This window comes from Bufo gargarizans, chromosome 11, assembly GCF_014858855.1.
Source record: "Bufo gargarizans isolate SCDJY-AF-19 chromosome 11, ASM1485885v1, whole genome shotgun sequence".
Classification (NCBI taxonomy): domain Eukaryota; kingdom Metazoa; phylum Chordata; class Amphibia; order Anura; family Bufonidae; genus Bufo; species Bufo gargarizans.
Genome location: NC_058090.1, coordinates 71,915,718 through 71,943,021, shown reverse-complemented (window position 1 = coordinate 71,943,021; position 27,304 = coordinate 71,915,718). Strand labels below are relative to the sequence as shown.

The 27,304-nt window shown below is 47.1% G+C and overlaps 1 protein-coding gene across 6 annotated transcripts in view; it reads left to right on the top strand.

Annotated features, from left to right (window-relative positions):
- The window catches only part of PLEKHG3 (pleckstrin homology and RhoGEF domain containing G3), a 105,625-nt gene that overhangs the window by 39,841 nt on the left and 38,480 nt on the right, over positions 1-27,304 (top strand). For 2 of the 6 annotated variants that reach the window (XM_044271662.1, XM_044271664.1), the window contains exons 2-3: positions 13,906-14,354; positions 17,988-18,088. In XM_044271662.1, coding sequence (XP_044127597.1) covers positions 14,118-14,354; positions 17,988-18,088 — 338 coding nt within the window. In that variant the 5' untranslated portion in view covers positions 13,906-14,117. Of the gene's footprint in view, positions 1-4,509; positions 4,704-11,341; positions 11,442-13,905; positions 14,355-17,987; positions 18,089-22,305; positions 22,333-27,304 lie in introns of those variants that run through there. The other 4 variants (XM_044271661.1, XM_044271660.1, XM_044271663.1 and 1 more) reach the window with 4 other exon arrangements.

Sequence of the window (27,304 nt, the reverse complement as noted above, 5' to 3'; positions counted from 1 at the left end):
TGACCAGCTCAAGCAAAGCGTCAGGTGGCTTATGAGGCAATTAAAGATAGAGGCCAACATATAATGAATATCCTCCTTTCTTGATGATTCCTGTTTTCCTGTATATTCAAGTGCACTGCAAATAGCGAATGGTACATATCAACTGGGGCTTTCATGGCAGCTATTTCTCTTAATAGGTAAAGTAAGGTCTATCGGCTTGGAAAGTATAGTATGTAATAGGATTAAAAACTGGCTGAAGGACCATGTCCAGAGAGATGTGGTCAATGATTCCTATTCAGAATGGACCCGGGTTATAAGTGATCTACCCCAAGGTTCAGTGCTGGGTCTCCTACTAGTTAACTCATTTATTAGGGCTCATGCACCTTTATATACAAACAAAAAGACAGGGTGGCATTAGCAGGAGGTGCTCAAACCCACATGCAGTCGTGCATATATACAGGGGAGCAAATCCTGCACTTGTGGCCCGTTGCTAATGGCGATCCCCAGCAAAATGCATACGGTGGAGGATGCCCGCGGCGAACCACAAGTACCACAATAGACATCTCACACAAGGTAACAAGTGCGTATGTCATAATCAATATAACAAAACAATAACAAATACAGGTGCACTCTGCAGTCTCACTAAACCCTCAAACTGATTTTAAAATTGAGAGATTAGTCAACATGTCCTACGGTGTAGAACATGTCTAAGCCCGGGCACCACGTCAAGGTTTCTCAAGTAGCCCATCTACAGGCCACATTTAGGTGCACCTGTGAGGCCTGGGCCATATCAGCCAGTCTTGAGTGGGACTCACAGACTCCTCCCTCCTCCCATTGCAAGCATGGTTACATGCTGGAGGTAACTGGTGAGCTGTTTGTGAGTCGGCCTCATGCTCCTGTAATTTGCCCACTGGCTCCTGGTATCGCCCATACGGCTCAGGTAGGAGAGCGTTAGGTCTCGGGCTACTTGAGAAACCTTGACGTGGTGCCCGGGCTTAGACATGTTCTACACCGTAGGACATGTTGACTAATCTCTCAATTTTAAAATCAGTTTGAGGGTTTAGTGAGACCGCAGAGTGCACCTGTCTTTGTTATTGTTTTGTTATATTCTCATGCACCTTTAAGTGAATGGGCCACAAAAAAAAACAGAAAAGACACAGAAAAAAACACGCTCATGTGCATGAACCCTTAAATGATGCAGGGTCATCAACCTCCGGCACTCCAGGTGTTGTGAAACTACATCTCCCATCAGGCACACTTGCTTGGCTGTTCTCTGAACTGCAGAAAATATATTGTAAACTGGGATTCAATAAAACGTAACCTTTACTAGGTCATTTAAAATAATGTATCACACTGGGTGAGAGACGACATTGACAACACTAACAACAATAATCTCCTCCACTGTATCAGTTCATATATTATTAAAAAGAATTGAAATGAAAAAAAGGGTGGATCTCACCTCGTCTGGGCGGGGTCCACGACCATGGAGGACGGTCCTGGCGGTGATGTTACCTTTGACCGCTGTTACCGGATGCTGATGTGGTAATTGGCACGGTATTAACTCCTGGCACACCCTATTACGGCTTTCCTGCCTGTCTAGGGGTCAAGGGGCTGTTCTTATACCGAACCTTTCCCTCAGTATGGGTCTAAAGTTCTATCAAGCCCTAACTACAACGCCCTACATGCCATGTTTCTGTCTTTTCCAGACATCATCAGGGGACTTCACATGTATATTCCAGGGCAATGGAGATCAAGGTGATTTTAGCCTCGTATCCTTGGACAAGATGATAGGTAACTCTTGTCCTCACTGTTACAGGGGAAGTGTCCCATGTCAGTCCATGGCTCACCCAAATCACTGTTATTTGTGGTGAGCCATGGACTGACATGGGACACTTCCCCTGTAACAGTGAGGACAAGAGTTACCTATCATCTTGTCCAAGGATACGAGGCTAAAATCACCTTGATCTCCATTGCCCTGGAATATACATGTGAAGTCCCCTGATGATGTCTGGAAAAGACAGAAACATGGCATGTAGGGCGTTGTAGTTAGGGCTTGATAGAACTTTAGACCCATACTGAGGGAAAGGTTCGGTGTGGGGTCGCCCCTGTCGGGGCGGGTGCTCCATTGTGGTAGGCAGGCTATAAGAACAGCCCCTTGACCCCTAGACAGGCAGGAAAGCCGTAATAGGGTGTGCCAGGAGTTAATACCGTGCCAATTACCACATCAGCATCCGGTCACAGCGGTCAAAGGTAACATCACCGCCAGGACCGTCCTCCATGGTCGTGGACCCCTCCCAGACGAGGTGAGATCCACCCTTTTTTTCATTTCAATTCTTTTTAATAATATATGAACTGATACAGTGGAGGAGATTATTGTTGTTAGTGTTGTCAATGTCGTCTCTCACCCAGTGTGATACATTATTTTAAATGACCTAGTAAAGGTTACGTTTTATTGAATCCCAGTTTACAATATTTTTTCTGCTATATTTGGGTGTAATTACATACCACGAACACAAACCTGTAGAGGTGGTATATCGAATTAATTTTTACTGTTCTCTGAACTCCCACAGAAGTGAACGGAGCATGCTGGGAGTAGTAGTTTTACAAGAGCTTGAGTGCCGAAGGTTGCTGATCCCTGATATAGAGGATGGAATTAATAGCATTTGTGTGCAGAAAATCTGCATGTAATCTGCGTCGAAACCGCACATACATTTTTCGTGCGATAATTTTTTTCTGTTAATATTAACAACCCCATTGAAGTCTATGGGGGAAACCACTCTACAGAAGGTGCAGAATCACAAACAGTTGACATGCTGTGGATTTTAAAATCCACAAAACTGGTTAAGTTCTGCACCTAAGAAAAAAAAAAAAAAAAACGAAGTGTACATGAGATGTGTGTAATGTCAGTCACTTTGCTGGTACTATATTATGCTGCAGCTTTTCCGTGTGTAATCCGCGTCGTGTGCATCCACCCTTAGGCTGGTTTCACACGGGCATTGCGGGAAAATGTTCGGGTGCAGATTTTTCCGCGCGAGTGCAAAACATTGTAATGCGATTTGTACTCGCGTGAGAAAAATCGGCATGTTTGGTACCCAAACCCGAACTTCTTCACAGAAGTTCGGGCTTGCGATTGGTGTTGTGTAGATTGTATTATTTTCCCTTATAACAGAAAATAATACATTCTGATTACAGAATGCAAAGTAGAATAGCGCTGGAGGGGTTAAAAAAATAATAATAATTTAACTCACCTTAATCCACTTGATCGCGCTGCCGGCATCTCCTTCTGTCTTCATCTTAGCTGTGTGCAGTAACAGGACCTGTGGTGACGTCACTCCTGTCATCACATGATCTTTTACCATGGTGATGGGTCATGTGATGGACCATGTGATGTGATAGACATTTCTACAAAAATTTGCTGGATGCACATGGCCCGTATCCGTATTTTGTGGACCGCAAAACGTATCTCTTCGAGAAGAGACTTTAGATGGGATTAGTCCATGCCAGTTTGAGGCCACCAATGCTCTCCCCAGCCATGGACTTGATGTTTGGAATATCTAGCATGGCTTGGTACTTGTGTGTGCTTCTCAGAGGCAGATCAGCCTACTGATCCGTCAGTGATTTTCCCATATGGCTATCTTCCAGAAGGGCCACTAGTTTGTGGTATTTCTCAGAGGCAGATCAGCCTGCTGATCCGTCAGTGATTTTCCCATATGGCTATCTTCCAGAAGGGCCACTAGTTTGTGGTATTTCTCAGAGGCAGATCAGCCTGCTGATCCGTCAGTGATTTTCCCATATGGCTATCTTCCAGAAGGGCTACTAGTTTGTGGTATTTCTCAGAGGCAGATCAGCCTACTGATCCATCAGCGATTTTCCCATATGGCTATCTTCCAGAAGGGCCACTAGTTTGTGGAATTTCTTAGAGACAGATCAGCCTACTGATTAGTCAGTGATTTTCCCTTATGGCTATCTTCCAGAAGGGCCACTAGTTTGTGGTATTTCTCAGAGGCAGATCAGCCTACTGATCCCTCAGTGATTTTCCCATATGGCTATCTTCCAGAAGGGCCACTAGTTTGTGGTATTTCTCAGAGGCAGATCAGCTTACTGATCCGTCAGTGATTTTCCCATACGGCTATCTTCCAGAAGGACCACTAGTTTGTGGTATTTCTCAGAGGCAGATCAGCCTACTGATCCGTCAGTGATTTTCCCATATGGCTATCTTCCAGAAGGGCCACTAGTTTGTGGTATTTCTCAGAGGCAGATCAGCCTGCTGATCCGTCAGTGATTTTCCCACATGGCTATCTTCCAGAAGGGCCACTAGTTTGTGGTATTTCTCAGAGGCAGATCAGCTTACTGATCCGTCAGTGATTTTCCCATACGGCTAAACATTGCCTCAGTTTATCTATAGTTGGAGAAGTCTACGAATAACAAATGGTGTTGAGAAAGTCTAATCCTTTACATGCAGAAGGGTAAAAGGGAAGCCGATTTACATGTCTGAAGTTTACCTGGAAACACCTCACTGTGTGATTTCAGGGGGAGGGAAGTAGCTCCTTGACGTTTGGTTTCCTGTCTTGAGGGAGTGCAGGTGATACCATGATGTCAGTCCGTCCACACCTTCCCAGCGCTGAGATCCCATGAAGTGAGGGTAAAGTCTCCAATACACCAGAAAATGTTTGATGAGAAAGTCCGTTTTGAAGGATTAAACCGCAGGATTTCGAGGTTGTTTGGTAAGTTAAATATTTTAGCTTTTTATTCATCTTTTGGCTGTTTTGGACCCATGTCGGTGACCTGTGGGGACAGTTACTTCATCCTCGCTTATTTTCAGGGTCCAGTTTTGTGCGTTTCTTTGGTATAGTTTTGTCTAGTGTAGTATTACGGTATATACTATATATATGACACGGGCATTTGTTTTATGATGGGTTTCTCTGATATGCTGCTGAATTCCTTTCTTTTTTTATTGGTCACACCCGAGAAGTGAAGGTAGACATTTTTCATGTTTCTCTTAGTTTCCAAATGGAGAAAAATGTATAAAGCGTAAGAAAACTGCGCTTCGTCAGCTTCATATTGGGGCTGTACTGCCCTGGCATCTTGTACCTGCTTCAACACGTCTGCCGCCTGTGAGGCATTTATGGAGGATGTTGTCAGGCGTCCTATTGAGAAATAGCTGAAACTTACAGAATCTGCTCAGTCGTTATGTAGTTTAAAGGGGTATTCCAGTGAGAAGTTATCCTCGATCAGTGGAGGTCCTACCATTGAGCATGAGAACAGGTACCCCATACCTCTTGGATCCCCCTGAAATGAACAAAGCGACGCTACGGACATGCGAACCGCCGCGTCTCTCATCCCTATGGGAGTTCTGCGAAAATTGACGAGCGCTTGGCTATATCCAGAACTAGGGATGGATCGGCAGTGCACATGGCCAACCTGCCGCTCTGCTCATTTTGGAGGGCTCCGATCGGTGGGGGTTCCAGCAGTAGGACCCCAACAATCTAATTATTGACTCTTAGGCCTCTTTCACACTACCGTTTTTTTTTTTCCGTTTTGCGGTCCGTTTTTTGCATTCCGTATACGGTACCATTCATTTCAATGGTTCCACAAGAAAAACGGAATGTGTTCCGTATGCATTCCGTTTCCGTATTTCCGTTCCGTTGAAAGATAGACCATGTCCTATATTTGGCCGCAAATCACGGTCCGTGGCTCTATTCAAGTCAATGGGTCCGCAAAAAAAACGGAACACATACGGAAATGCATCCGTATGTCTTCCGTATCCGTTCCGTTTTTTGCGGAACCATCTATTGAAAATGTTATGCCCAGCCCAATTTTTTCTATGTAATTACTGTATACTGTATATGCCATACGGAAAAACGGAACGGAAACGGAACCACAACGGAAGCAAAAAAACGGAACAACGGATCCGTGAAAAACGGACCGCAAAACACTGAAATGGACATACTGTAGTGTGAAAGAGGCCTTATGCTGTGGATATGGGATAACTTTTAACAACCGGAATACCCCTTTAAGGCCAGGTGCACACCAGTGTAGAGCCTCATTCACACGTCAGTGTTTCACATACGTGTTCTCCGCAGACAGCACACGTCCCCGTTCATTTGAATGTGTGTATTCACACACCAGTGTTTTCAGCACGGATGCGTGTCCGATCTTGGTCCGTGTTCCTGGATCCCTCACGCCCATTATAGTCTATGGGTCCGTGAAAACCACAGATGCCATCCGTGTTTCACGGATCAGCTGTTCAGTGTCAGTGAAACACAGATGCAACACGGACAGAAAAAAACGGACCCAACACAGATCCTTCACAAACAGCTTCACGGATGCATCACTGGCCACCTTCTTACGGATTTGAGCACTGACACGGACGTGTGAATGAGGCTTAAAGCTGTTTGTTTAAACTGATGATCTGTCCTCTGGATAGATCATAAGCATCTCATCGGCGGGGGTCCGACATCTGGGACCCCCGCCGATCAGCTGTTTGAGAAGGCAGCGGCGCTCTAGGAGCGCCGCGGCCTTCTCACTGTTTACCGCTGGCTCAGTGACGTCACGACTAGCATCAACTGGCCTGGGCGGGGCTAAGCTCCATTCAAGTGAACAGAGCTTAGCCCCGCCCAGGCCAGTGATACTAGTTGTGACGTCACTGGGCCTGTAGTAAACGTCAAGAAGCTGCAGCGCTGCTGGAGCGACGCTGCCTTCTCAAACAGCTGATCGGCGGGGGTCCCGGGTGTCGGACCCCCACCAATCAGATGCTGATGATCTATCTAGAGGACAGATCATCAGTTTAAACAAACTGCAGAACCCCTTTAATATTGACAGTGTGTCCGTATTTACCATGTGACCCGCCAGAACTCGCAGCACCAAAGATCACTCTGATGCTTTTAGTTTGGGTCTCTAAAGTCGCAGTCGTCTGAAATACAGATGCATAATGCACATTGTGGACCTGGCCTAAAAAGCGGTTCTGGCGGGATGCGTTTTTTGGAAACAAGGAGCAGAATGGTTTTAAAAAATGAAGCATTACTCACCTCAGCGATTCCCCCGCTGATGCCGTTACTACTCTTACCAGGTCCCCGCTCGATACACAGAAAATGGCAGGAGACGCCCACTGCGCCAATCACTCGCTGAGGTGGGTGATCTTAGTAGTGGCTGTGGATCGGTGACGGTAAGGCCCATTTCACATGAGCGTGACGGATTAGGTCCGGATGCGTTCAGGGAAACTCGCACCATTTTGCAAGCACGTTCACTCAGTTTTGTCTGCAATTGCGTTCAGTTTTTTTCCGTGCAATGCGTTTTGATGCGTTTTTCACACGCGTGATAAAAAACTGAAGGTTTACAAACAACATCTCTTAGCAACCATCAGTGAAGAACACATTGCTTGCGGATGCAATGCGTAATTTACGCAGCCCCGTTCACTTCTATGGGGCCAGGGCTGCGTGAAAAACGCTGAATATAGAACATGCTGCGATTCTCACATAACGCAAAACTGATGCGTGAAAAAAAGACTCATGTGCAGAGACCCACTGAAATGAATGGGTCCGGATTCAGTGCGGGCGCTATGGGTTCACGTCACGCATTGCACCCGCACGGAAAACTCGCTCGTGTGAAAGGGGCCAAATGCTTGTTTTTTTTACTCATTCTACCCCCTATAGAATGTTATCCCCCTGGAACACCCCTTTAACTTACAACAGAGTCTATACTGCAAGTTTCCGTGCAGAATTCGTGGTTTTCCACTGGATTCGTGGTGTATTACTATAGAAAACAATGTCTCTGGGAACAAGGCCGGAGACTGCAAAAGTTCTACTGGGCCTGCTGTCATTTACAGAACCCACATACTTGTGACAGATGTCGGGCATAACCGCGCCATAGGCTGGCCATTGTAAAAGAAAATGAATACCGCAAAGTATACTTTTATTTGCCTTCTTTCAGGATTGTTTGGGGGGAGTGTAAGGAGTTAATACCTGAATCCAGACACGTTATACAGTGCGTTGTATACTCCTTTTATATTAAAGGGGTTTTCTGGGCATCTGATATTTCTGCTGTGTCCCCAGACTAGCTCCCCCCGCACCCCTGCTGACCAGAGTCGGAGCTGGAACTAGGACTTGAGTAGAAGAGGAAGCACAGCTCCGTTCCACCTTGTAGTGGCCGTGCCGGGTTACTGCAGCCCAGCGCCCATTCACTTCAATGGGATCCAAGGTGCAGTACCCGGGTACGGCCACTACATGTGGAACGGAGCTGTGCTTCCTGTTCCAGAGTCTGATCGGTGGGGTGCGAGGCGGCAGACCCTCTAAGGCTGAATCCGTGCAGAACAGCCTGCCGGAGTTTACCGTGTCCAACACAGCTGGATACCCCCACACACTGTAATAGGATCCGGCCGCATGTAGCATTACGCCGGATACAGTGAATTTCCCCGACGGAACAGACTGATGGAATTAAAGGGGTTATCCAATGCTCCCTCTAATGCCCGGGCCCCTCATACAGGTTGTACTTACCCCGCTTCCCGGCACCCGTGTCGCTCCTGATGCCCACGCGGCCACCGCTGCATCTCCCCATGGCGCAGATCAAAACATCCGGCGACGGGGGTCAGCCAATAGCAGGCTGCGATAGGGACGAGCCTCCGTAGCATCACCCGCGATGCTAGGGAGGCTCGTCCCTGTCGTGGCCTGCTATTGGCTAACCCCCATGGATGTTTTGATCTATGCAACGAGGTGGGATGTGATGCAGCGGCGGCCGTGCGGACATCAGGAGCAACGCTGGTGCTGGGGTAAGTGCAACCTGTATGAGGGGGCATTATAGGGGTTGGATAACCCCTTTAAGGACGCAGATGTGAACCCAGCCTAGACAAGTCAGCAATATCAGGAGCCTGCAGAACCCATTTTCACTAAATAAACTAAATTAACAAATATAATTAAGATGATGATAAAAGGAGAGAAAGTATAAAGGAGACAAATTCCTATATATATTTTTTTTTAAGTAAATTTTTTTTAAGTCGCACTTGTGGCAGAGGATTCCGGCAGGCTGTTGCGTCGCCGAAACTTCCTGCCGGATCCGTCAAAATGTATGCCAACTGATGGCATTTGTAAGATGGATCAGGGTGCGTTGAAATGCCGAATCAGTCTTTCCGGTGTCATCCGGAAAAACGGATCCAGCACTTATTTTCTTCACACTTTTTCCGGTCTGCGCCGGTATTTTGAGTGCCGGCACTAATACATTCCTATGGAAAAAAATTCGGATCCGGCATTCAGGCAAGTGTTTTTTTGGGCCGGAGATAAAACTGTAGCATGCTGCGGTATTAGGCTACTTTCACACCTGCGTTAGGTGCGGATCCGTCTGGTATCTGCACAGACGGATCCGCACCTATAAATGTAAAGGCTGGTATCCATTCAGAACGGATCCGTCTGCATTATTCTGTCCAAAAAAAATTGTAAGTCAGGAGGGATCCGTTTAGCTCTGCATCGCCAGGCGGACACGTCTGCCTCCAGAGCGGAATGGAGGCGGAACGGAGCCAAACTGATGCATTCTGAACAGATCCTTATCCATTCAGAATGCATTGGGGCTGAACTGATCCGTTAGGGGCCGCTTGTGAGAGCCCTGAACGGATCTCACAGGTGGACCCAGAAACGCCAGGGTGAAAGTAGCCTGAGGGTACTTTCACACTTGTGGCAGTGTGATCCGGCGATACGCCGATTTTGATGTGACTGAAAGCATTTGTGAGACTGATCCGGATTTGTCTCACAAATGCATTGCAAGGACGGATCCGACTTGTATTTTTTTTCACATTTTTACCGGTCTGCGCATGCACAGGCCAGAAGGACGGATCCGGCATTGGTATAATTCATTCCTATGGGGAAAAGTCTTCAGGCAAGTCTTCAGTTTTTTTCGCCGGAGATAAAACCGTAGCATGCTACGGTTTTATTTATTGCCTGATTAGTCAAAACGACTAATGGCACTTTCACACTTGCGGCAGGGCGGATCCGTCCTTCCGCTGTTTCGCTGCTCCGTCCCTATTGACTATAATAGGGGCGGAGCTCCGGCGCAGTACGGCAGTGCACGGTGAAAAGTTCTGCATGTCCGACTTTTTAGTCCGGTGGCCTCTGACTGCGAACTGCGCCGGAGCGCCGCCCCCATTATAGTCAATGGAGACGGAGCGGCGGTACGGTGAAACAGCGGAAGGACGGATCCGACAGGGTGAACAGCCTGCCGGATCCGTCCTGCCCCAAGTGTGAAAGTAGCCTTAACTGAAGACATCCTGCCGCCTAAGGGCTCTTTCACACTTGCGTTCTTCTGTTCCGGCATAGAGTTCCGTCGTCGGGGCTCTATGCCGGAATAATCCCGATCAGTTTTATCCTAATGCATTCTGAATGGAGAGAAATCCGTTCAGGATGCATCGGGATGTCTTCAGTCCAGGACCGGAACGTTTTTTGGCCGGAGAAAATACCGCAGCATGCTGCGCTTTTTGCTCCGGCCAAAAATCCTGAAGACTTGCCGCAAGGCCGGATCCGGAATTAATGCCCATTGAAAGGCATTGATCCGGATCCGGCCTTAAGCTAAACGTCGTTTCGGCGCATTACCGGATCCGACGTTTAGCTTTTTCTGAATGGTTACCATGGCTGCCGGGACGCTAAAGTCCTGGCAGCCATGGTAAAGTGTAGTGGGGAGCGGGGGAGCAGCATACTTACCGTCCGTGCGGCTCTCGGGGCGCTCCAGAGTGACGTCAGGGCGCCCCATGCGCATGGATGACGTGATCGCATGGCACGTCATCCATGCGCATGGGGCGCTCTGACGTCACTCTGGAGCGCCCCGGGAGCCGCACGGACTGTAAGTTTACTGCTCCCCCGCTCCTACTATGGCAACCAGGACTTTAATAGCGTCCTGGCTGCCATAGTAACACTGAAAGCATTTTGAAGATGGATCCGTCTTCAAATGCTTTCAGTACACTTGCGTTTTTCCGGATCCGGCATGTAATTCCGGAAAATGGAGTACACGCCGGATCCGGACAACGCAAGTGTGAAAGAGGCCTTACTCTCCATTCAGAATGCATGGGGATAAAACTGATCAGTTCTTTTCCGGCATAGTGTCTCTATGCCGAAAAAGGAAAACGCAAGTGTGACAGTAGGAGTGGCTCCACCAGTGCAGTGTCCGCAGCCGGATCCGTCCTCACATATCTGTATGCACTCCGGCCCATAGAAAAGCATTACTGAGGCGTAGAACCACAGGTCGCAGCATGCCCTGCCTGCAGCTGGGGGAGGGGACGCTCTCCCCCTGACTATCAGTTCTCACGCTGCGGTTTCTCCCAGGGAGTGGCCGGTTCCGTTCCCGGGGCGAGGCCTGCCTGCGGCTGAGATACGAGGCCGGAAGTGGGCGGGGAGCGGGACTACCTACCTGTACGAATCAAGGGCAGCAGACTGGGAACGGCTCCATGTACCCCGGCCGCGGCGTGTGTGTGAATGGGCCCCGCTAGGGTATGTGCACATAGAAACTGCACGGCACAAAGTGACAAACACCGACTGGTGCTCACCCGGAATCCCACTTTGTGTGAAAGTAGCATTCCTATTGTCATCAGTGTTGTTTCAGTAATTCTTCCGTATTTTCATGTGTTACTTCCTTCCTGCCTTTGGCTCTGCACCCATAGACTCTAATGGGCGGATTTGGAAGCACAAATCAAATGTCCATGTGAATAGCCTGTTCATTACCATTAGCAGCGGATCCCTGTAGACAAAACCCGCGCCACATATGCTTGTGTGCTAACTGTGTGTGGAAATGGCGCAGATTTCAAGCCGCGTTGTGCTCCAGATCTGCGCCACAGGTGGATTTATGCCACGGATTGCTTCAGCAGCGCGTGGATCAGATTTAAAGGGGTTGTCCTGCCAAACCTAGTGTCCGGATAGGTCATCAATATCTGATCGGTGGGGGCCTGACACCCGCCACCCCCGACAATCGGCCGTTTGAAGAGGAGGCGGTGCTCCATGCGAGCGCGGCGTCCTGTTCGCGTTGTCTCCGGTGGAGCGGCGGCATTGTGTAATTACAAGTACCCGCTCCATTCGCGTACTTGTATTACACCATACTTCTGAGATGATGGGCAGTGTGCCAGCCGGGCCCGTGCAGTCTGCAAGGCACGGGCACCAACCGTAGGGCTGCTGCATGTGGATCTCGGACCCGTTCAGTTGAATGGGGTCCGCGATTCGCATCTGACGGTCCGCAGCGCAAATAAACGAGTGCGTGCGGTACTTTTCCGCGTTGTGGAGGCTCAGGGAGAAACCCCACAGAAGCGCCGTGTTGCGTGCCTCCGTTGTGCACCGACCTTCCCGATTGTGGACCCACTCAAGTGAATGGGTCCGCATCTGTGATGCAGGGTGCACGTGGCTGGTGCCCCCGATACGGCCACAGCCTGGCAACGTCCGTGTGCGTGAGGCCTAATGAAGAGGAATCGGCGGTCTCGTGGAGCTCCGCCCCCTCTCCAAACAGCTGACACTGTCCTTAGGCCGTATAAACCCTTTAAGAATAAGGCTAGTTTCAGAAAGCGATATGCTACCCAAGTGCGGTCACATTCCAGCTTCGTGCCACCGCTAAGGAAATGTAAATTTCTTTCCAAAACAGGAGTAACACACTTCCTTAGTACAAAAATGTGAACGATTCCTTAAAGGGGTTGTGTCACTTCAGCAAATGGCATTTCTTGTGTGAAGAAATCTAATACAAGGCACTTACTAATGTATTGTGATTGTCCATATTGCTTCCTTTGCTGGCTGGATTCCTTTTTCAATCACATTATACACTGCGCGTTTCCATGGTTACGGCCACCCTGTAATCCATCAGTGGTGGTCGTTCTTGCACAATATAGGAAAAAGCACTAGTCTATGTGCGCTCCTATGGTCCCGGCCACCAGAGAGGCCAACACTTTTTCCTATAGTGTGCAAGCACGACCACCACTGATGGATTACAGGGTGGTCATAACCATAGAAACGAGCAGTGTATAATGTGATGGGGAAAAAGGAATCCAGCCAGCAAAGGAAGCAATATGGACAATCACAATACATTAGTAAGTGTCTTGTATTAATGTTCTCTACATGATAAATGCCATTTGCTGAAGTGACAACAACCCCTTTAAGGCCTCTTTCACACGGGCGTCTTATTTTTGGCCCGGATAAGAGGCGGGTGCGTTGCGGGAACACGCGCGAGTGCAAAACATTGTAATGCGTTTTGCACTCTCGTGAGAAAAATCGCGCATGTTTGGTACCCAAACCCGAACTTATTCACAGAAGTTCAGGCTTGGGATTGATGTTCTGAAGATTGTATTATTCTGTATTGTAGTATTCTGAATACAGAATGCATAGTATAATAGCGCTGGAAGGGTTAAAAAAATAAAAAAGTTAACTCACCTTCTCCTCTTGATCGCGTAGTTCCCGGTCTCTTTACTTCTTTAATGATGAGCTGTGGGCTAAAGGACCTGTGGTGACGTCAGATCACATGCTCCATCACCACGGTGATGGACCATGTGATTGGAGCATGTGATCTGACGTCACCACAGGTCCTTTAGCCCACAGCTAGTAAAGAAGAGACCGGGAACTACGCGATCAAGAGGAGAAGGTGAGTTAACTTTTTTATTTTTTTAACCCTTCCAGCGCTATTGTACTATGCATTCTGTATTCAGAATGCTATTATTTTCCCTTATAACCATGTTATAAGGGAAAATAATACAGTGAATAGACTGTCACCTCGAACCCATGCGTGAAAATCGCACCGCATCCGCACTTGCTTGCGATTTTCACGCAACCCCATTCATTTCTATGGGGCCTGCTTTCTAATTGTGACAATCTGTCCTGGTCGTGTGACGGTGACACAGCTTGTCACCGCTCCAATAACATTACATTGTGCTAATGTAGCTGTAAAAAAAACTTTCCGATTCATTGCCTTTTTCTGTTTTTATAGAATCCCCAAGGCAGTCCTCGACCTCGTCCTGCAGCAATGAAAGGCCTAGCCCCGTCTCATGTTGTGCTGAGGTATACGATTGTGAGAGCGGCGTAAGTGTCGGCCCTGCACCATCCTCTGGGTCTCTCCGGGAAAGCTGCACGTCCTGTGAGGAGATAATTGGCAAAACGCTGCATGACGGACAACTGAGTAAAAGTGCTTTGGACACGGAGATGCTCGCGTCTACTGCCGAGACACTGCCGACAACTCACCAGGACGTACAAAGAGGCCTGAAAAAGGACAGCGCCATGAACAGTAACAACAACGGCAATCGGTACAGCCACCTGGGCTCTCCGTTCGGAAGCAAAGTTGGTGCAATCACTCACAAGCTAAACTATGTGGAGCGGGTAGTGCTCGAAATAATAGAAACGGAGAGGATGTATGTCCAGGATCTAAGAAGTATCGTGGAGGTAGGTGTGATGTGTCCTGCTTCCTGAGCGCATGTAGACCGCATTACTCATATCGGGAAGAAAATCCAAATCCCGCTATATGTTCCAGGTGGTGCGACCAGGTAACCCAATACTATATATCGCACTCTATCCCTGGCAAGGGGTGTAAAACAGAAATGACGGCTCCGTAGGGAAAGTTGACGTTGCTCACTTTACTGATCTGCAGTCTGCAGTTACTCTACCGCCTCATCACCACAGTGTTTGACAGCACCGTGTAATTATACCCTCAAAGGCTATGTACACCTTCAGGGACAGTTTTCATTTTTTTTTTTTTTTATGATTGCATTTTACTCATTTTGGGCTAAAGATAATTTTTTTTAATAGGTCTTTATTAAAAATATTGAGCCATTCTGTCACAAAGTTCTAACAGTTTGTCCAGCTGTGTGAATGTTTTTTTCACTTTGGCCCCTTTCACACGGGGCGAGAATTCCGCGCGGATGCAATGCGTGAGTTGAACGCATTGCTCCCGCACTGAACACCCACCCATTCATTTCTATGGGGCTGTTCACATGAGCGGTGATTTTCACGCATCACTTATGCGTTGCGTGAAAATCGCAGCATGCTCTATTTTGTGCGTTATTCACATAAGGCAGGCCCCATAGAAGTGAATGGGGTTGCGTGAAAATCGCAAGCAAGTGCGGATGCGGTGCGATTTTTCACGCACGGTTGCTAGGAGACGATCGGGATGGAGACCCGATCATTATTATTTTCCCTATAACATGGTTATAAGGGAAAATAATAGCATTCTGAATACAGAATGCATAGTAAAATAGCGCTGGAGGGGTTAAAAAAAATAAAACATGGTTATAAGGGAAAATAATAGCATTCTTAATACAGAACGCATAGTACAATAGCGCTGGAGGGGTTAAAAAAATAAATAAATGATTTAACTCGCCTTAGTCCACTTGATCGCGTAGCCCGGCATCTCTTCTGTCTCCTTTGCTGAACAGGACCTGGGGTGAGCATTAATTGCAGGAACAGGACCTGTGGTGACGTCACTCCGGTCATCACATGATCCATGACCATGGTAAAGATCATGTGACGGACCATGTGATGACCGGAGTGACGTCACCACAGGTCCTGTTCATGTAATGAATGCTCACCACAGGTCCTGTTCAGCAAAGGAGACAGAAGGAGATGCCGGGCTACGCGAACAAGTGGACTAAGGTGAGTTAAATAATTTATTTATTTTTTAACCCCTCCAGCGCTATTGTACTATGCGATCTGTATTCAGAATGCTATTATTTTCCCTTATAACCATGTTATAAGGGAAAATAATACAATCTACAGAACACTGATTCCAAACCCGAACTTCTGTGAAGAAGTTTGGGTTTCGGTACCAAACATGCACAATTTTTTTCACGCGAGTGCAAAACGCATTAGAATGTTTTGCACTCGCGCAGAAAAATCGCGGGTGTTCCCGTAACGCACCCGCACATTTTACCGCAACGCCCGTGTGAAAGAGGCCTTTGTGGCACTCCTTATCTCTAAATGACAAAAAGTTGATAAAACACTTTAATTTACCCGGGCCAAGCTTAAAGCCGATTGTCGGGAAGGAAGCACTCTTGTTCAGTGGAGGCGACTGCTGCATTTACATGCAGCGATCACCTCCACAGTATGAGGATGAGGGATCACTATTGCCATCACTCGTCCTATTTAGACAGGATGTTTCTGGGCAGCAGATCGATCGTTTTGGTGCCTGCACAAACGACAGGATCGCCTGATGGATGAGTGTTTCGCGCATTCATCGGGTGATCGGCGGCACATTTAGACGGGCAGATTGCCCGGAGTGAGCGTTTACAGGTCGATAATCTGCCCAAATATCAGGCAGTGTAAATCCACCTTAAAGCCTCATGCTGGTGTAGGTCATACCAGTGTATTACTGTACTGCGGCAGCAGGAAGCGCATGGCGTCATAGCAACCTCCTGCACTCAGAAGAAATCCAGGCCGGTATCACACGGTCTGTGTTCCACGGACGTGAGCAATGAGGCTTAAGCCACATTCTTATCAGTAAGGCCTCTTTCACACTTGCGTTATCCGGATCCGGCGTGTACTCCACTTGCCGGAATTACACGCCGGATCCGGAAAAACGCAAGTGAACTGAAAGCATTTGAAGACGGATCCGTCTTCAAAATGCGTTCAGTGTTACTATGGCAGCCAGGACGCTATTAACGTCCTGGTTGCCATAGTAGTAGTGGGGAGCGGGGGAGCGGTATACTTACCGTCTGTGCGGCTCCCGGGGCGCTCCAGAATAACGTCAGAGCGCCCTATGCGCATGGATGACGTGCCATGCGATCACGTCATCTATGCGCTTGGGGTGCACTGACGTCACTCTGGAGCGCCCCGGGAGCCGCACAGACGGTAAGTATGCTGCTCCCCCGCTCCCCACTACACTTTACCATGGCTGCCAGGACTCTAGCGTCCCGGCAGCCATGGTAACCATTCAGAAAAAGCTAAATGTCGGATCCGGCAATGCGCCGAAATGACGTTTAGCTTAAGGCCGGATCCGGATCAATGCCTTTCAATGGGCATTAATTCCGGATTCGGCCTTGCGGCAAGTGTTCAGGATTTGGGGCCGGAGCAAAAAGCGCAGCATGCTGCGGTATTTTCTCCGGCCAAAAAACGTTCCGGTCCGGAACTGAAGACATCCTGATGCATCCTGAACGGATTTCACTCCATTCAAAATGCATTAGGATAAAACTGATCAGGATTCTTCCGGCATAGAGCCCCGACGACGGAACTCTATGCCGGAAGACAAGAACGCAGGTGTGAAAGAGCCCTAAGGTAAGAATTGAGCTAACGGGTGTTTATAAGGTCAGAGCTAAGGAGCCATCAGTGGAGCTGCCTGATGGAACAGACTGACAATTCAGATCCTGCTACTAGAGCAACTCAGAGCTGTGCAGGGGTAAAAGGGCTCAACATTTTTTAATAAAGACCAATAAAAAAAAAAATATTTGATCAAAATGAGTACAACGCTATAAAATTAAAAAAATTGCCCCCAAAGATGTACATAGCCTTTAATCCATAGTCTAAATCGAACACTAGTGACAGGCCATAGTCACTGGAAATGCAGTGTGGGGAAAAATATGAAATAGTTCCCACATATCCTGCAAGCAATCCATTTCCGATGTATTGAATAGATTGATTCTTCAGATACATTTTTTTTCTCACAAATCTGCTGTTGTTTATGTATCTTGCAGGTGCGATCACACAGTTGGGTTTTCTTTTTCTTCTTTTTTTTTTTTTCTCATTTGTCTTAATTTTCGCAAAACAATGATTTGACCGGGGTATCTTCACCAGTGAATGATATGCTGCCGATGGCTGAGCTTTTATTAAATCTCATCGATGCGCCATGGATAGTATCCTCGGCAGAAAAGATTGTAAACCAGCAGCACATCATGACTTGGCCATAAATTTTATTTTATTTTTTTACATTCCTCTGCGTGGTCCAAAGCCATTGCTATTTGTGATGAAACCACGTCTTGCTGTCAAAAAAAGTTGAATGGCTGCTGTTAATGCCGCCCGCTCATAAAGTTAGAACTCGGCAGTAAAACTAATGCACTTGGAGCTTAAATGCCTGTAAATTTCCTTTAGGATTACCTCGGGGGCATCATAGACAGACACGAGCTACCGATGAAGCCAGAACAAGTCAGCGCTCTTTTTGGCAACATTGAAGATATTTATGAACTAAACAGGTGATTATTCATGTTTTGTGTATGTAATATACGGATCCGGACGTGTCCATGTATAAATAAGCAGCATGTCATTAGCCTCCAGTGTGTACCTGCGCCTGAAACACGACACGCTGGACACGCTGGCTGGCACTTCTCCTTGTGTCACATTTTGGAATATAAAAATAAAATTTTTAAAGATATATATATATATATTTTTTTTTTTATATCTCTGGTAAGCACAACACTGTCCTTTAAACCCTTAAAGGGCTTCTGTCACCCCCCAAAAGTCATATTTTTTTATTAATTTTTTTAGGCTAATTAAATCCTTATACTGTGATTTTTCACTATATAAGGCTCTTACCCTTTTCTGTTGTCTAGTTTCTTTAAAAACGTCATTTTTATAATATGTAAATTACCTCTCTACCTGCAAGTAGGGCAGTTACTTGCTGGTAGCCGCCGCATCCTCCTTTTAAATAAGCGCCCCCTCCTCCTGCTGATTGACAGGGCCAGCGAGTGCTCTCCTCCTCCGGCTGGCCCTGTCTGCAATTTAAATCCCGCGCCTGCACCTCATTCGGCGCAGGCGCTCTTACGTCTGTCTCTTTCGGGTTTAGAGGTGACGTCATCGGCGCAGGCGCACTGAGGGAGTGCTGAGGAAGCGAGCGTCCTTCTCTCAGAGCGCCTGCGCCGATGCCATCACCTCGAAACCTGAAAGAGAAGACGTCATCGGCGCAGGCGTACTGAGGAAGTGCTGAGGAAGCGAGCGTCCTTCTTTTAGAGCGCCTGCGCTGAATGAGGTGCAGGCGCGGGATTTGAATTGCAGACAGTGCCAGCCGGAGGAGGAGAGCGCTCGTTGGCCCTGTCAATCAGCAGGAGGAGGGGGCGTTTTTTTGAAAGGAGGATGTGGCGGCTACCAGCAAGTAACCGCCCTACTTGCTGGTGGAGAGGTAACTTACATATTATAAAAGTCTGTTTTTAATGAAACTAGCCAACAGAAAAGGGTAAGAGCCCTATATATTGAAAAATCACAGTATAAGGATTTTAATTAGCCTAAAAAAAAAAAAAAAAAAGGACTTTTGGGGGGTGACAGAAGCCCTTTAAAGGGGTTGTCCAGGTTCAGAGCTGAACCCGGACATACCCTTATTTTCACCCCGGCAGCCCTCCTGAGCCTGGCATCGGAGCATCTCATGCTCCGATGCGCTCCCGTGCCCTGCGCTAGATCGCGCAGGGCACTGGCTCTTGTGTTTTCAATAACACACTGCCGGGCGGTAACTTCCGCCCAGCAGTGTGTTCGGTGACGTCACCGGCTCTGAGGGGCGGGCTTTAGCTCTGCCCTAGCCGTTTTACTGGCTAGGGCAGAGCCAAATCCCGCCCATCAGTGCCGGTGACGTCACCGGGGTTCCTGTCAGCCCCATAGAGAGCCCGGTACGTCACCGGAACTCAGAAAAATGCCTTTGCCCTGTGCAATTTAGCGCAGGGCAAAGGAGAGCATCGGAGCATGAACTGCTCCGATGCTCATGTGAGGGGGGCTGCCGGGGTGAAAATGGAGGGCTGTCCAGGTTCAGCTCTGAACCTGGACAACCCCTTTAAATGTTTTGCAAGAAATCCAGTCTGACTTTGAGAAAAAGACTTAGGGCCCCTTGCAGACGAGCATGTCTGGATTAGGTCCGGATGCGTTGTGAATGCGTTCAGTGAAAAATGCGCGATTTCGCAGGCAAAGTGATTCAGTTTTGCTTGCGATCGCGTTCAGTTTTTATTGTGTGGGTGCAATGCATTTTGATGCGTTTTGTACGCGTGTGATAAAAAACGGAATGTATACAAACAATTTTTTTTAGCAACCATCTGTGAAAAACGCAAAAAAGGGCGGATGCGATTTTCACGCAGCTCCATTTACTTCTATGGGGCCAGTGTTGCGTGAAAATTGCAGAATATAGAACATGCTGCGATTTTCACGCAACGCACAAGTGATACGTGAAAACCAACGCACATGTACACAGCCCCATTGACATGAATGGGTCCAGATTCCGTGCGGGTGCAATGCGTTCGCATCACGTATTGCACCCGCGCGGAATACTCACTCGACTGCAAGGGGCCTAACAGTTCAATCAAAGTAGAGCTCAGGCAGCAGGGTGATGGGGGTAAGGCTGCTTTAACCCCTCATATCTCAGGATCCGTAGCAGCTAGAGCTATGGGCAGGCCCTCTACTTCAGGATATATAGCTGTTAGAAAAAAGGGTTGGGAGTGATAGCAGCTGTAAGTGAAAGCAGGTTTCCGCTGCGTTCACTCTCAACGCGATTTCTAACATCTATATCTCCTGATGTAGTGGAGATAATGCTGCGAATTTAGTTTTTTAAAGCTTACATTGTTAGCTTTTAAGCAAGAGCAGGTCCATATCTGTAACCGCTACCCAGTGCTAGATATTCTGGTTGTTAAAAGTTATCACTGATCACCAGAATGGGGGCCCCGTACCCCCTCAGCTCCCCTAAAATGACAGAAGCGGCTGGTTGCACATGTGCACGGCTGCTCCATTCATTTCTATGAGAGTTCTGGAGATAGGTGGATATGTCTGGAGCTCCCATAGAAATGAATGTGTGACTGGCTGCTCCGGTCATGCTACTTTGCATAGTACCTGCCTCCAAAAGAGCCTAGGGCAGCTCTATACCCGCCCATCTGTACCGATCACTAGGGATCGACCGATTATCGGCCGATATTCAGGATTTTGATCGGTATCGGCATCTATTTTGCCGATATTCCGATAGCGTATTGGGAACACAGATCGCGCTCTCCGTGTTCCCCCTGTGCTGCCGCCAATGAAAGGACAGGGGACAAGATAAGGGGAGGGGCTGTGGCCACTGCGCCACCAATGAAGAGAAATCTCTCATTCATTCTAATTTCAAATTGAACAGGAGGCGGGAGCTGCAGGATCACACAGCCGGCTCCCGACCTCTATGAGCAATAGCTGCGATCTGCGGTAGTTAACCCCTCAGGTGCTGCGAATCGCAGCTACTGCTCATAGAGGTCGGGAGCCGGCGATGTGATTCTGCAGCTCCCGCCTCCTGTATATGAATAAATGAGAGATCAATCTTCATTGGTGGCGCAGTGCGCCCCCCCAAGCCCAGTATTAGACATTGGTGGTGCAGTCCCCCCCCCCCCCACCCCCAGTATTAGACATTGGTGGCGCAGTGCAAACCTCCCCCCCCCCCCCAGTATTAAGCATTGGTGGCGCAATGCGCCCCCCACCCCAGTATTAAAAACATTGAAGGCGCAGTGCGCCCCCCCCCCCCCCCCCACAGGATCCCCTCTCCCCTGCTCCTCCGATCGGAGCCCCAGCAGTGTAATGCTGGGGCTCCGATCGGTTACCATGGCAGCCAGGACGCTATTGAAGCCTTGGCTGCCATGGTAAGCTCCATGCTGCTGTGTGCACAAAGCACAGAGCAGCAGGGACAGTGTGAGCTCCTATTCACCCTGATAGATCTCTATCAGGGTGAATAGGACAAGGGTTCTAGTCCCTAAGGGGGCTAAAAGTTAGTAAAAATAAAACACCAAAATATTAAGTATAAATTAAAAAGAAAGATTTACAAAAAAAAAAAACTACACATTAACAATAAACATTAATTTTCAGCAGATTTGTGTAGGATTTTTTTTTTTTTTTTTTTAAATTAAAATTCCCAGAATATCGGTATAAATTATCGGCTATCGGCCTGAAAGTTCACAAATTATCGGTATCGGCCCTAAAAAATCTATATCGGTCGATCCCTACCGATGACGTCACCGGGATCACTGCTAGGCGGGAGCCTCCGCCTAGCGTAGTCTTGTGAAGCCCAGTATGTCACCGGCTCACAACAGGGCAAAGGGGGGCATTTTTCACAATATCATTCTTTAGCTAATTTTCAAAGGGTAAGATCAAATCTAAGTTTGTCTGGGAGTACTCTCACTCTGATGGAACCAGACCAACTATCGCATGTATTTCATGGTTGTCTATTCATTCAAGTGTCCCTCATGTAACGCAGCTTTCCTCTGCAGCAGATAGTCATTCAGTCAATAGCTTTTCTGAAAGGTCTGTTATCATGGAAATGAATGATACCAATAATCTGTGCTTACCTGGATAGGGTTAATGTGTATGGGTTGCAGAACATTATTTTAAATCCGTAAGTAGAACTGAATATGTTATGTCGTAAGGATGACGCATCCGTCCTAAGTCTAATGCTATCTACGTTCTTTTTTTATTATATTGGTCAAAGATGCCCATAGTATTGAATCCATAGCAGGTAGGTTACAGCCAAGATGCCGCTTGCCCGAATAACAAATAAGAGCAGACCAAAAAAAATATTACCGTACATGCATGTACAGCATGTGTTTGTCAGTTTTTGCTGTGTTTCTTTGCATGGATATATGAAAAGTTTAGATTTTTATTTTTTTTTCATTTTTTTGATGTGAGGCATGATTTTATATCATTACCGTACCTGTAACATCCTGACACAAATAATTTCATGATGTACATTGATGTCCATATAATGCTGCAAAAGCTTCTTCTCATCATACACTGAACAAAAATATAAACGCAACACTTTCAGTTTTGCTCCCATTTTGCATGAAACAAAAACGCACTGAAAAAAGTGGCCTAAACGGGTGAAAATGCTCCAAACCCAGACACTGTAGCGCGTCTATAACCGGGGGGGCAATTCCTCCGCATGCGGTCCGCAGACAACGGCAATTCCCCAGCAAAAAAATGCGTACAATGGAGGATGCCGGGGCGGACCGCATGCGCCACATGAACATCTTACACAAAGTGATACATTGTGCAGATGAAAAATATATACATGCAAAAAAATGCACCAAAATGATACGCAACTGACAATACTAGCTAATTCCTCAGGCCGATGTTAAAAGCTGAGAACTTTGCCAATGTTGCTGCATGAGGGGCTCCGTTATGTTCCTGACTGGAAGATATTGGAATAGTTCCCAGCTTTTAACATCGCCCTGAGGAATTAGCTAGTATTGTCAGTTGCGTATCATTTTGGTGCATTTTTTGCAGTTATTTTCCCATTTTGCATGAGCTGAACTCAAAGATCTGAAACATTTTCTAAACACACAAATGACCCATTACTCTCAAATATTGTTCACAAATCTGTCTAAATCTGTGTTAGTGAGCACTTCTCCTTTGCCGAGATAATCCATCCCACCTCACAGGTGTGGCATATCAAGGTGCTGATTAGATTGTATGAATATTGCACAGGTGTGCCTTAGACTGCCCACAATAAAAGGCCACTCTGAAATGTGCAGTTTTGCCTTACTGGGGGGGGTCAGAAAACCAGTCAGTATCTGGTGTGGCCACCATTTGCCTCACGCAGTGCAACACATCTCCGTCACATAGAGTTGATCAGGTTGTTGATTGTGGCCTGTGTTGGTCCACTCCTCTTCAATAGCTGTGCGAAGTTGCAGAATATTGGCAGGAACTGGAACAAGCTGTCGTATACGCCGATCCAGAGCATCCCAGACATGCTCAATGGGTGACATGTCCGGTGAGTATTCTGGCCATGCAAGAACTGGGATGTTTTTATCTTCCAGGAATTGTGTACAGATCCTTGCAATATGGGGCCGTGCATTATCATGCTGCAACATAAGGTGATGGTCGTGGATGAACGGCACAACAATAGGCCTCAGGATCTCGTCACGGTATCTCTGTGCATTCAAAATGCCATCAATAAAATGCACCCGTGTTCGTTGTCCATAAGATACGCCTGCCCATACCATAACCCCACCGCCACCATGGGCCACTCGATTCAAAATGTTCACGTCGGCAAACCGCTCACCCACACAACATCACACACGCTGTCTGCCATCTGCCCTGAACAGTGAAAACCGGGACTCATCCGTGAACAGAACGCCTCTCCAACGTGCCAGACGCCATTGAATGTGAGCATTTGCCCACTCAAGTCGGTTACAACGACAAACTGCAGTCAGGTCCAGACCCCGATGAGGACGACGAGCATGCAGGTGAGCTTCCCTGAGATGGTTTCTGACAGTTTGTGCAGAAATTCTTTGGTTATGCAAACCGATTGTTGCTGCAGCTGTCCGGGTGGCTGGTCTCAGACGATCATGGAGGTGAACATGCTGGATGTGGAGGTCCTGGGCTGGTGTGGTTATGGTCTGCGGTTGTGAGGCCGGTTGGATGTACTGCCAAATTCTCTGAAACGCCTTATGGTAGAAAAATGAACATTCATTGCACAGGCAACAGCTCTGGTAGACATTCCTGCAGTCAGCATGCCAATTGCACGCTCCCTCAAACGTTGGACATCTGTGGCATTGTGCTGTGCGATCAAACTGCACATTTCAGAGTGGCCTTTTATTGTGGGCAGTCTAAGGCACACCTGTGCAATATTCATGCTGTCTAATCAGCACCTTGATATGCCACACCTGTGAGGTGGGATGGATTATCTCGGCAAAGGAGAAGTGCTCACTAACACAGATTTAGACAGATTTGTGAACAATATTTGAGAGTAATGGGTATTTTGTGTATGTAGAAATCAGATCTTCGAGTTTAGCTCATGCAAAATGGGAGCAAAACCGAAAGTGTTGCGTTTATATTTTTGTTCAGTGTAGCTTTTAAAACATTGCCGCAGGAAAGTCTTGTCAAGGCGTGTTTTCAGGACATTATTTAAAATCTTTCAATATGTAATGCTTCCTGCCTAGTGTCTTGCGTGTCATCATAGTATTGTTAGATGAGAGAGGATTGCTTATCACTCTGCCTGACCAGCAGTCAGACCAGGGGTGATGAATCCATTAGAGCACCACACCTGCACTATTATACAGGCCATATATGCCCTCCAAGCAGTGTGACCCAATCCAGAATGTTGAAACATTTTTATCCGTATGGTCTTATCCTATCCCACCCATACTCCAACTATAGCGGCACTGTCTATATTATAAGCCCAGTAATAAGGCTTTGTGTTTCTATGTTCCTTTCACCTGGTATTTGAAATCCACTACCTTAGATGATCACAAACGTCTTGCACGCCTTTGAATAAATGGATAGTACAAGTGACTGTAAGAAACTGTGTAATATATCTTATCAGAGAAAAATACCTTTTCCTGTAGATATCAACTGTCTTCCCCTTTCTCCCCTTATTCAAAAAAAGGTTTGTCTCTGGGGTATATGAGAAATCTCAAGATGGCCGACAGTTAACATCAGTCCGGACTGCTGTGCTGACACAAGTTTTCTTTTATAGTCACTTCCCTTAACTAGTTTGCTTACGTTTTCTATTCCTCGGCATACTAATCCCGATGTATCACCTTTATGAACTGACTGAAAATGTTTCAGTACAATGATTTATAATACTGTGGGTTCCTGCTCCACTTCAGATCTACTGAACTGTACTCGCATAATGCCATGCGTCATCATGAAGTATCACGAATTTGTGTGCATAGGAGCAGCGTTCAGCCTGGGAAATACTAATCTCTCCCAGAGCATGGCTTCTGGACTGAATACGTTCATGTGAAATTGCCCTTAGGATGCTTTCACGTGGCCATGTGTTGTCCCTGAAATGTAGTCCATATTAGGCTACTTTCACACCTGCGGCGGGGTGTTCCGGCAGACATTGCCCTGAATGCGGATTCTCGGCATATTTTCCAGGTAGCGGACGCCGGGTCCAGCAGTAAAGCCGTAGTATCAAGCAATGTCTGATACAGAGTTCTCCGGCAGGCTGTTCTCTACATTTCCCGGACAGACCGCAGCTCGTGTGAGCAGTAGTAGTAATCTATGATGCTGTGAGTTCCAGCAAAACCGTGGGTCTGACGTTCCATACTCAAATGATGCTCAAGCTGGAACTCGTGGCATTCTTGATCTCTATGATGCAGGGAGTTTGGCTCACACGAGGCGCAGTCGTTGCAGGAAATGTGGCCATCACATGGACTGTTAAAAGACCTAAATCATAAAAATACATTTACTCCATAGGGCACACATGTCCGTGTCTACAAGGTGCTCCCCAAACTCCTGTCATAAGCAGTTTACACAAGATCTTGTAAACAAAGCACATTGGGGGGACATTCATCAAGACCAGCATTATACAATCCGGACGTAATCTCTTTTCAGTGGTGCTCAGAGACTAGGCTTCGTCCATACTGACTTCTATGGTTGCAATCCAAACCCTTCCCAACATTTCTTATCGCAGCTCTGTTTAACTGCAAATCAAAATGGCTGCCTCCAGAAAATCAATATGGCAGCCTCCATGAAAATTATCTCCTCTGTATGCGCCTCTCAATAATTATGCTGCAGCTTTGCAGGTCCATGCCCCAAAGTGGAGATCTAGTCGAGCTGATCTAGATCTCTGCATTAATCTGGACCAGTTTCCTTGACTAGATTATAGAAATGTGACAGGGCGGCTAGGCCGCCCCACTCTACCCGCCAGTTTTATAAGTGGCGAGCAGTGTCTGAAACCACCAAAAAGTTGCAAAGTTTTGTGCAACTACAGCGTGCGCTGAACTTTGCAACTTTTTGGCGCCATTATACATGTCCCCCCTCTTTCCCCTAGTCCTTACCCATTACTTCAGCACACTCTGAACAGAAAGTTCAGGAGAGGGATAGGGCTGAACCACACTGAAATGTCAGCAGATCGCTCTCCATGTAATGGCCAACGATGCTCCAACAGTCTAGACATGCTGGGAGTTGTACTTGTATCTTCTTATAACCCTCTGATGCCCTGTAGTACCAGTCTGGACATGCTAGTTCTGGACCACACATCCAGACTTCCATCTCCAGCAGCTCCTGACACTAGTCCAGTTTTCTAGCATCTTCTTCAGTGGATGCCAATATATGACATTTGTCTGAAGCAGCCATTTAACGTGTACATCATGTGTAAATGTAGGACAAAATGTGATGGGAACACAGACTTGCATGCTTGAGTAATAATCACCAGAGCGGGAGATCTGATAGATTACTGACAGTTGCGGATGGTTTCCATCAGAACAGGCATTTTCTCTCACTGTTGCTGCAAACCGCTATCTGGGTAATATTTGCGCATATTTGAGTGGAAGAGGGATTTATTTTGGTAGATTTTAGTATTCTGTAGTCTTTTACAGCTCCACATGGTGGTAGCCAAGCTTTCCCGTGATCCTGAAATCTTCCGCACCATGCCACTATTTAGGAATGGGGAGTGGGATTTATCTAGTTAGATTTAGTATTCTGTAGTCTTTTACAGCTCCACATGGTGGTAGCCAAGCTTTCCCGTGATCCTGAAATCT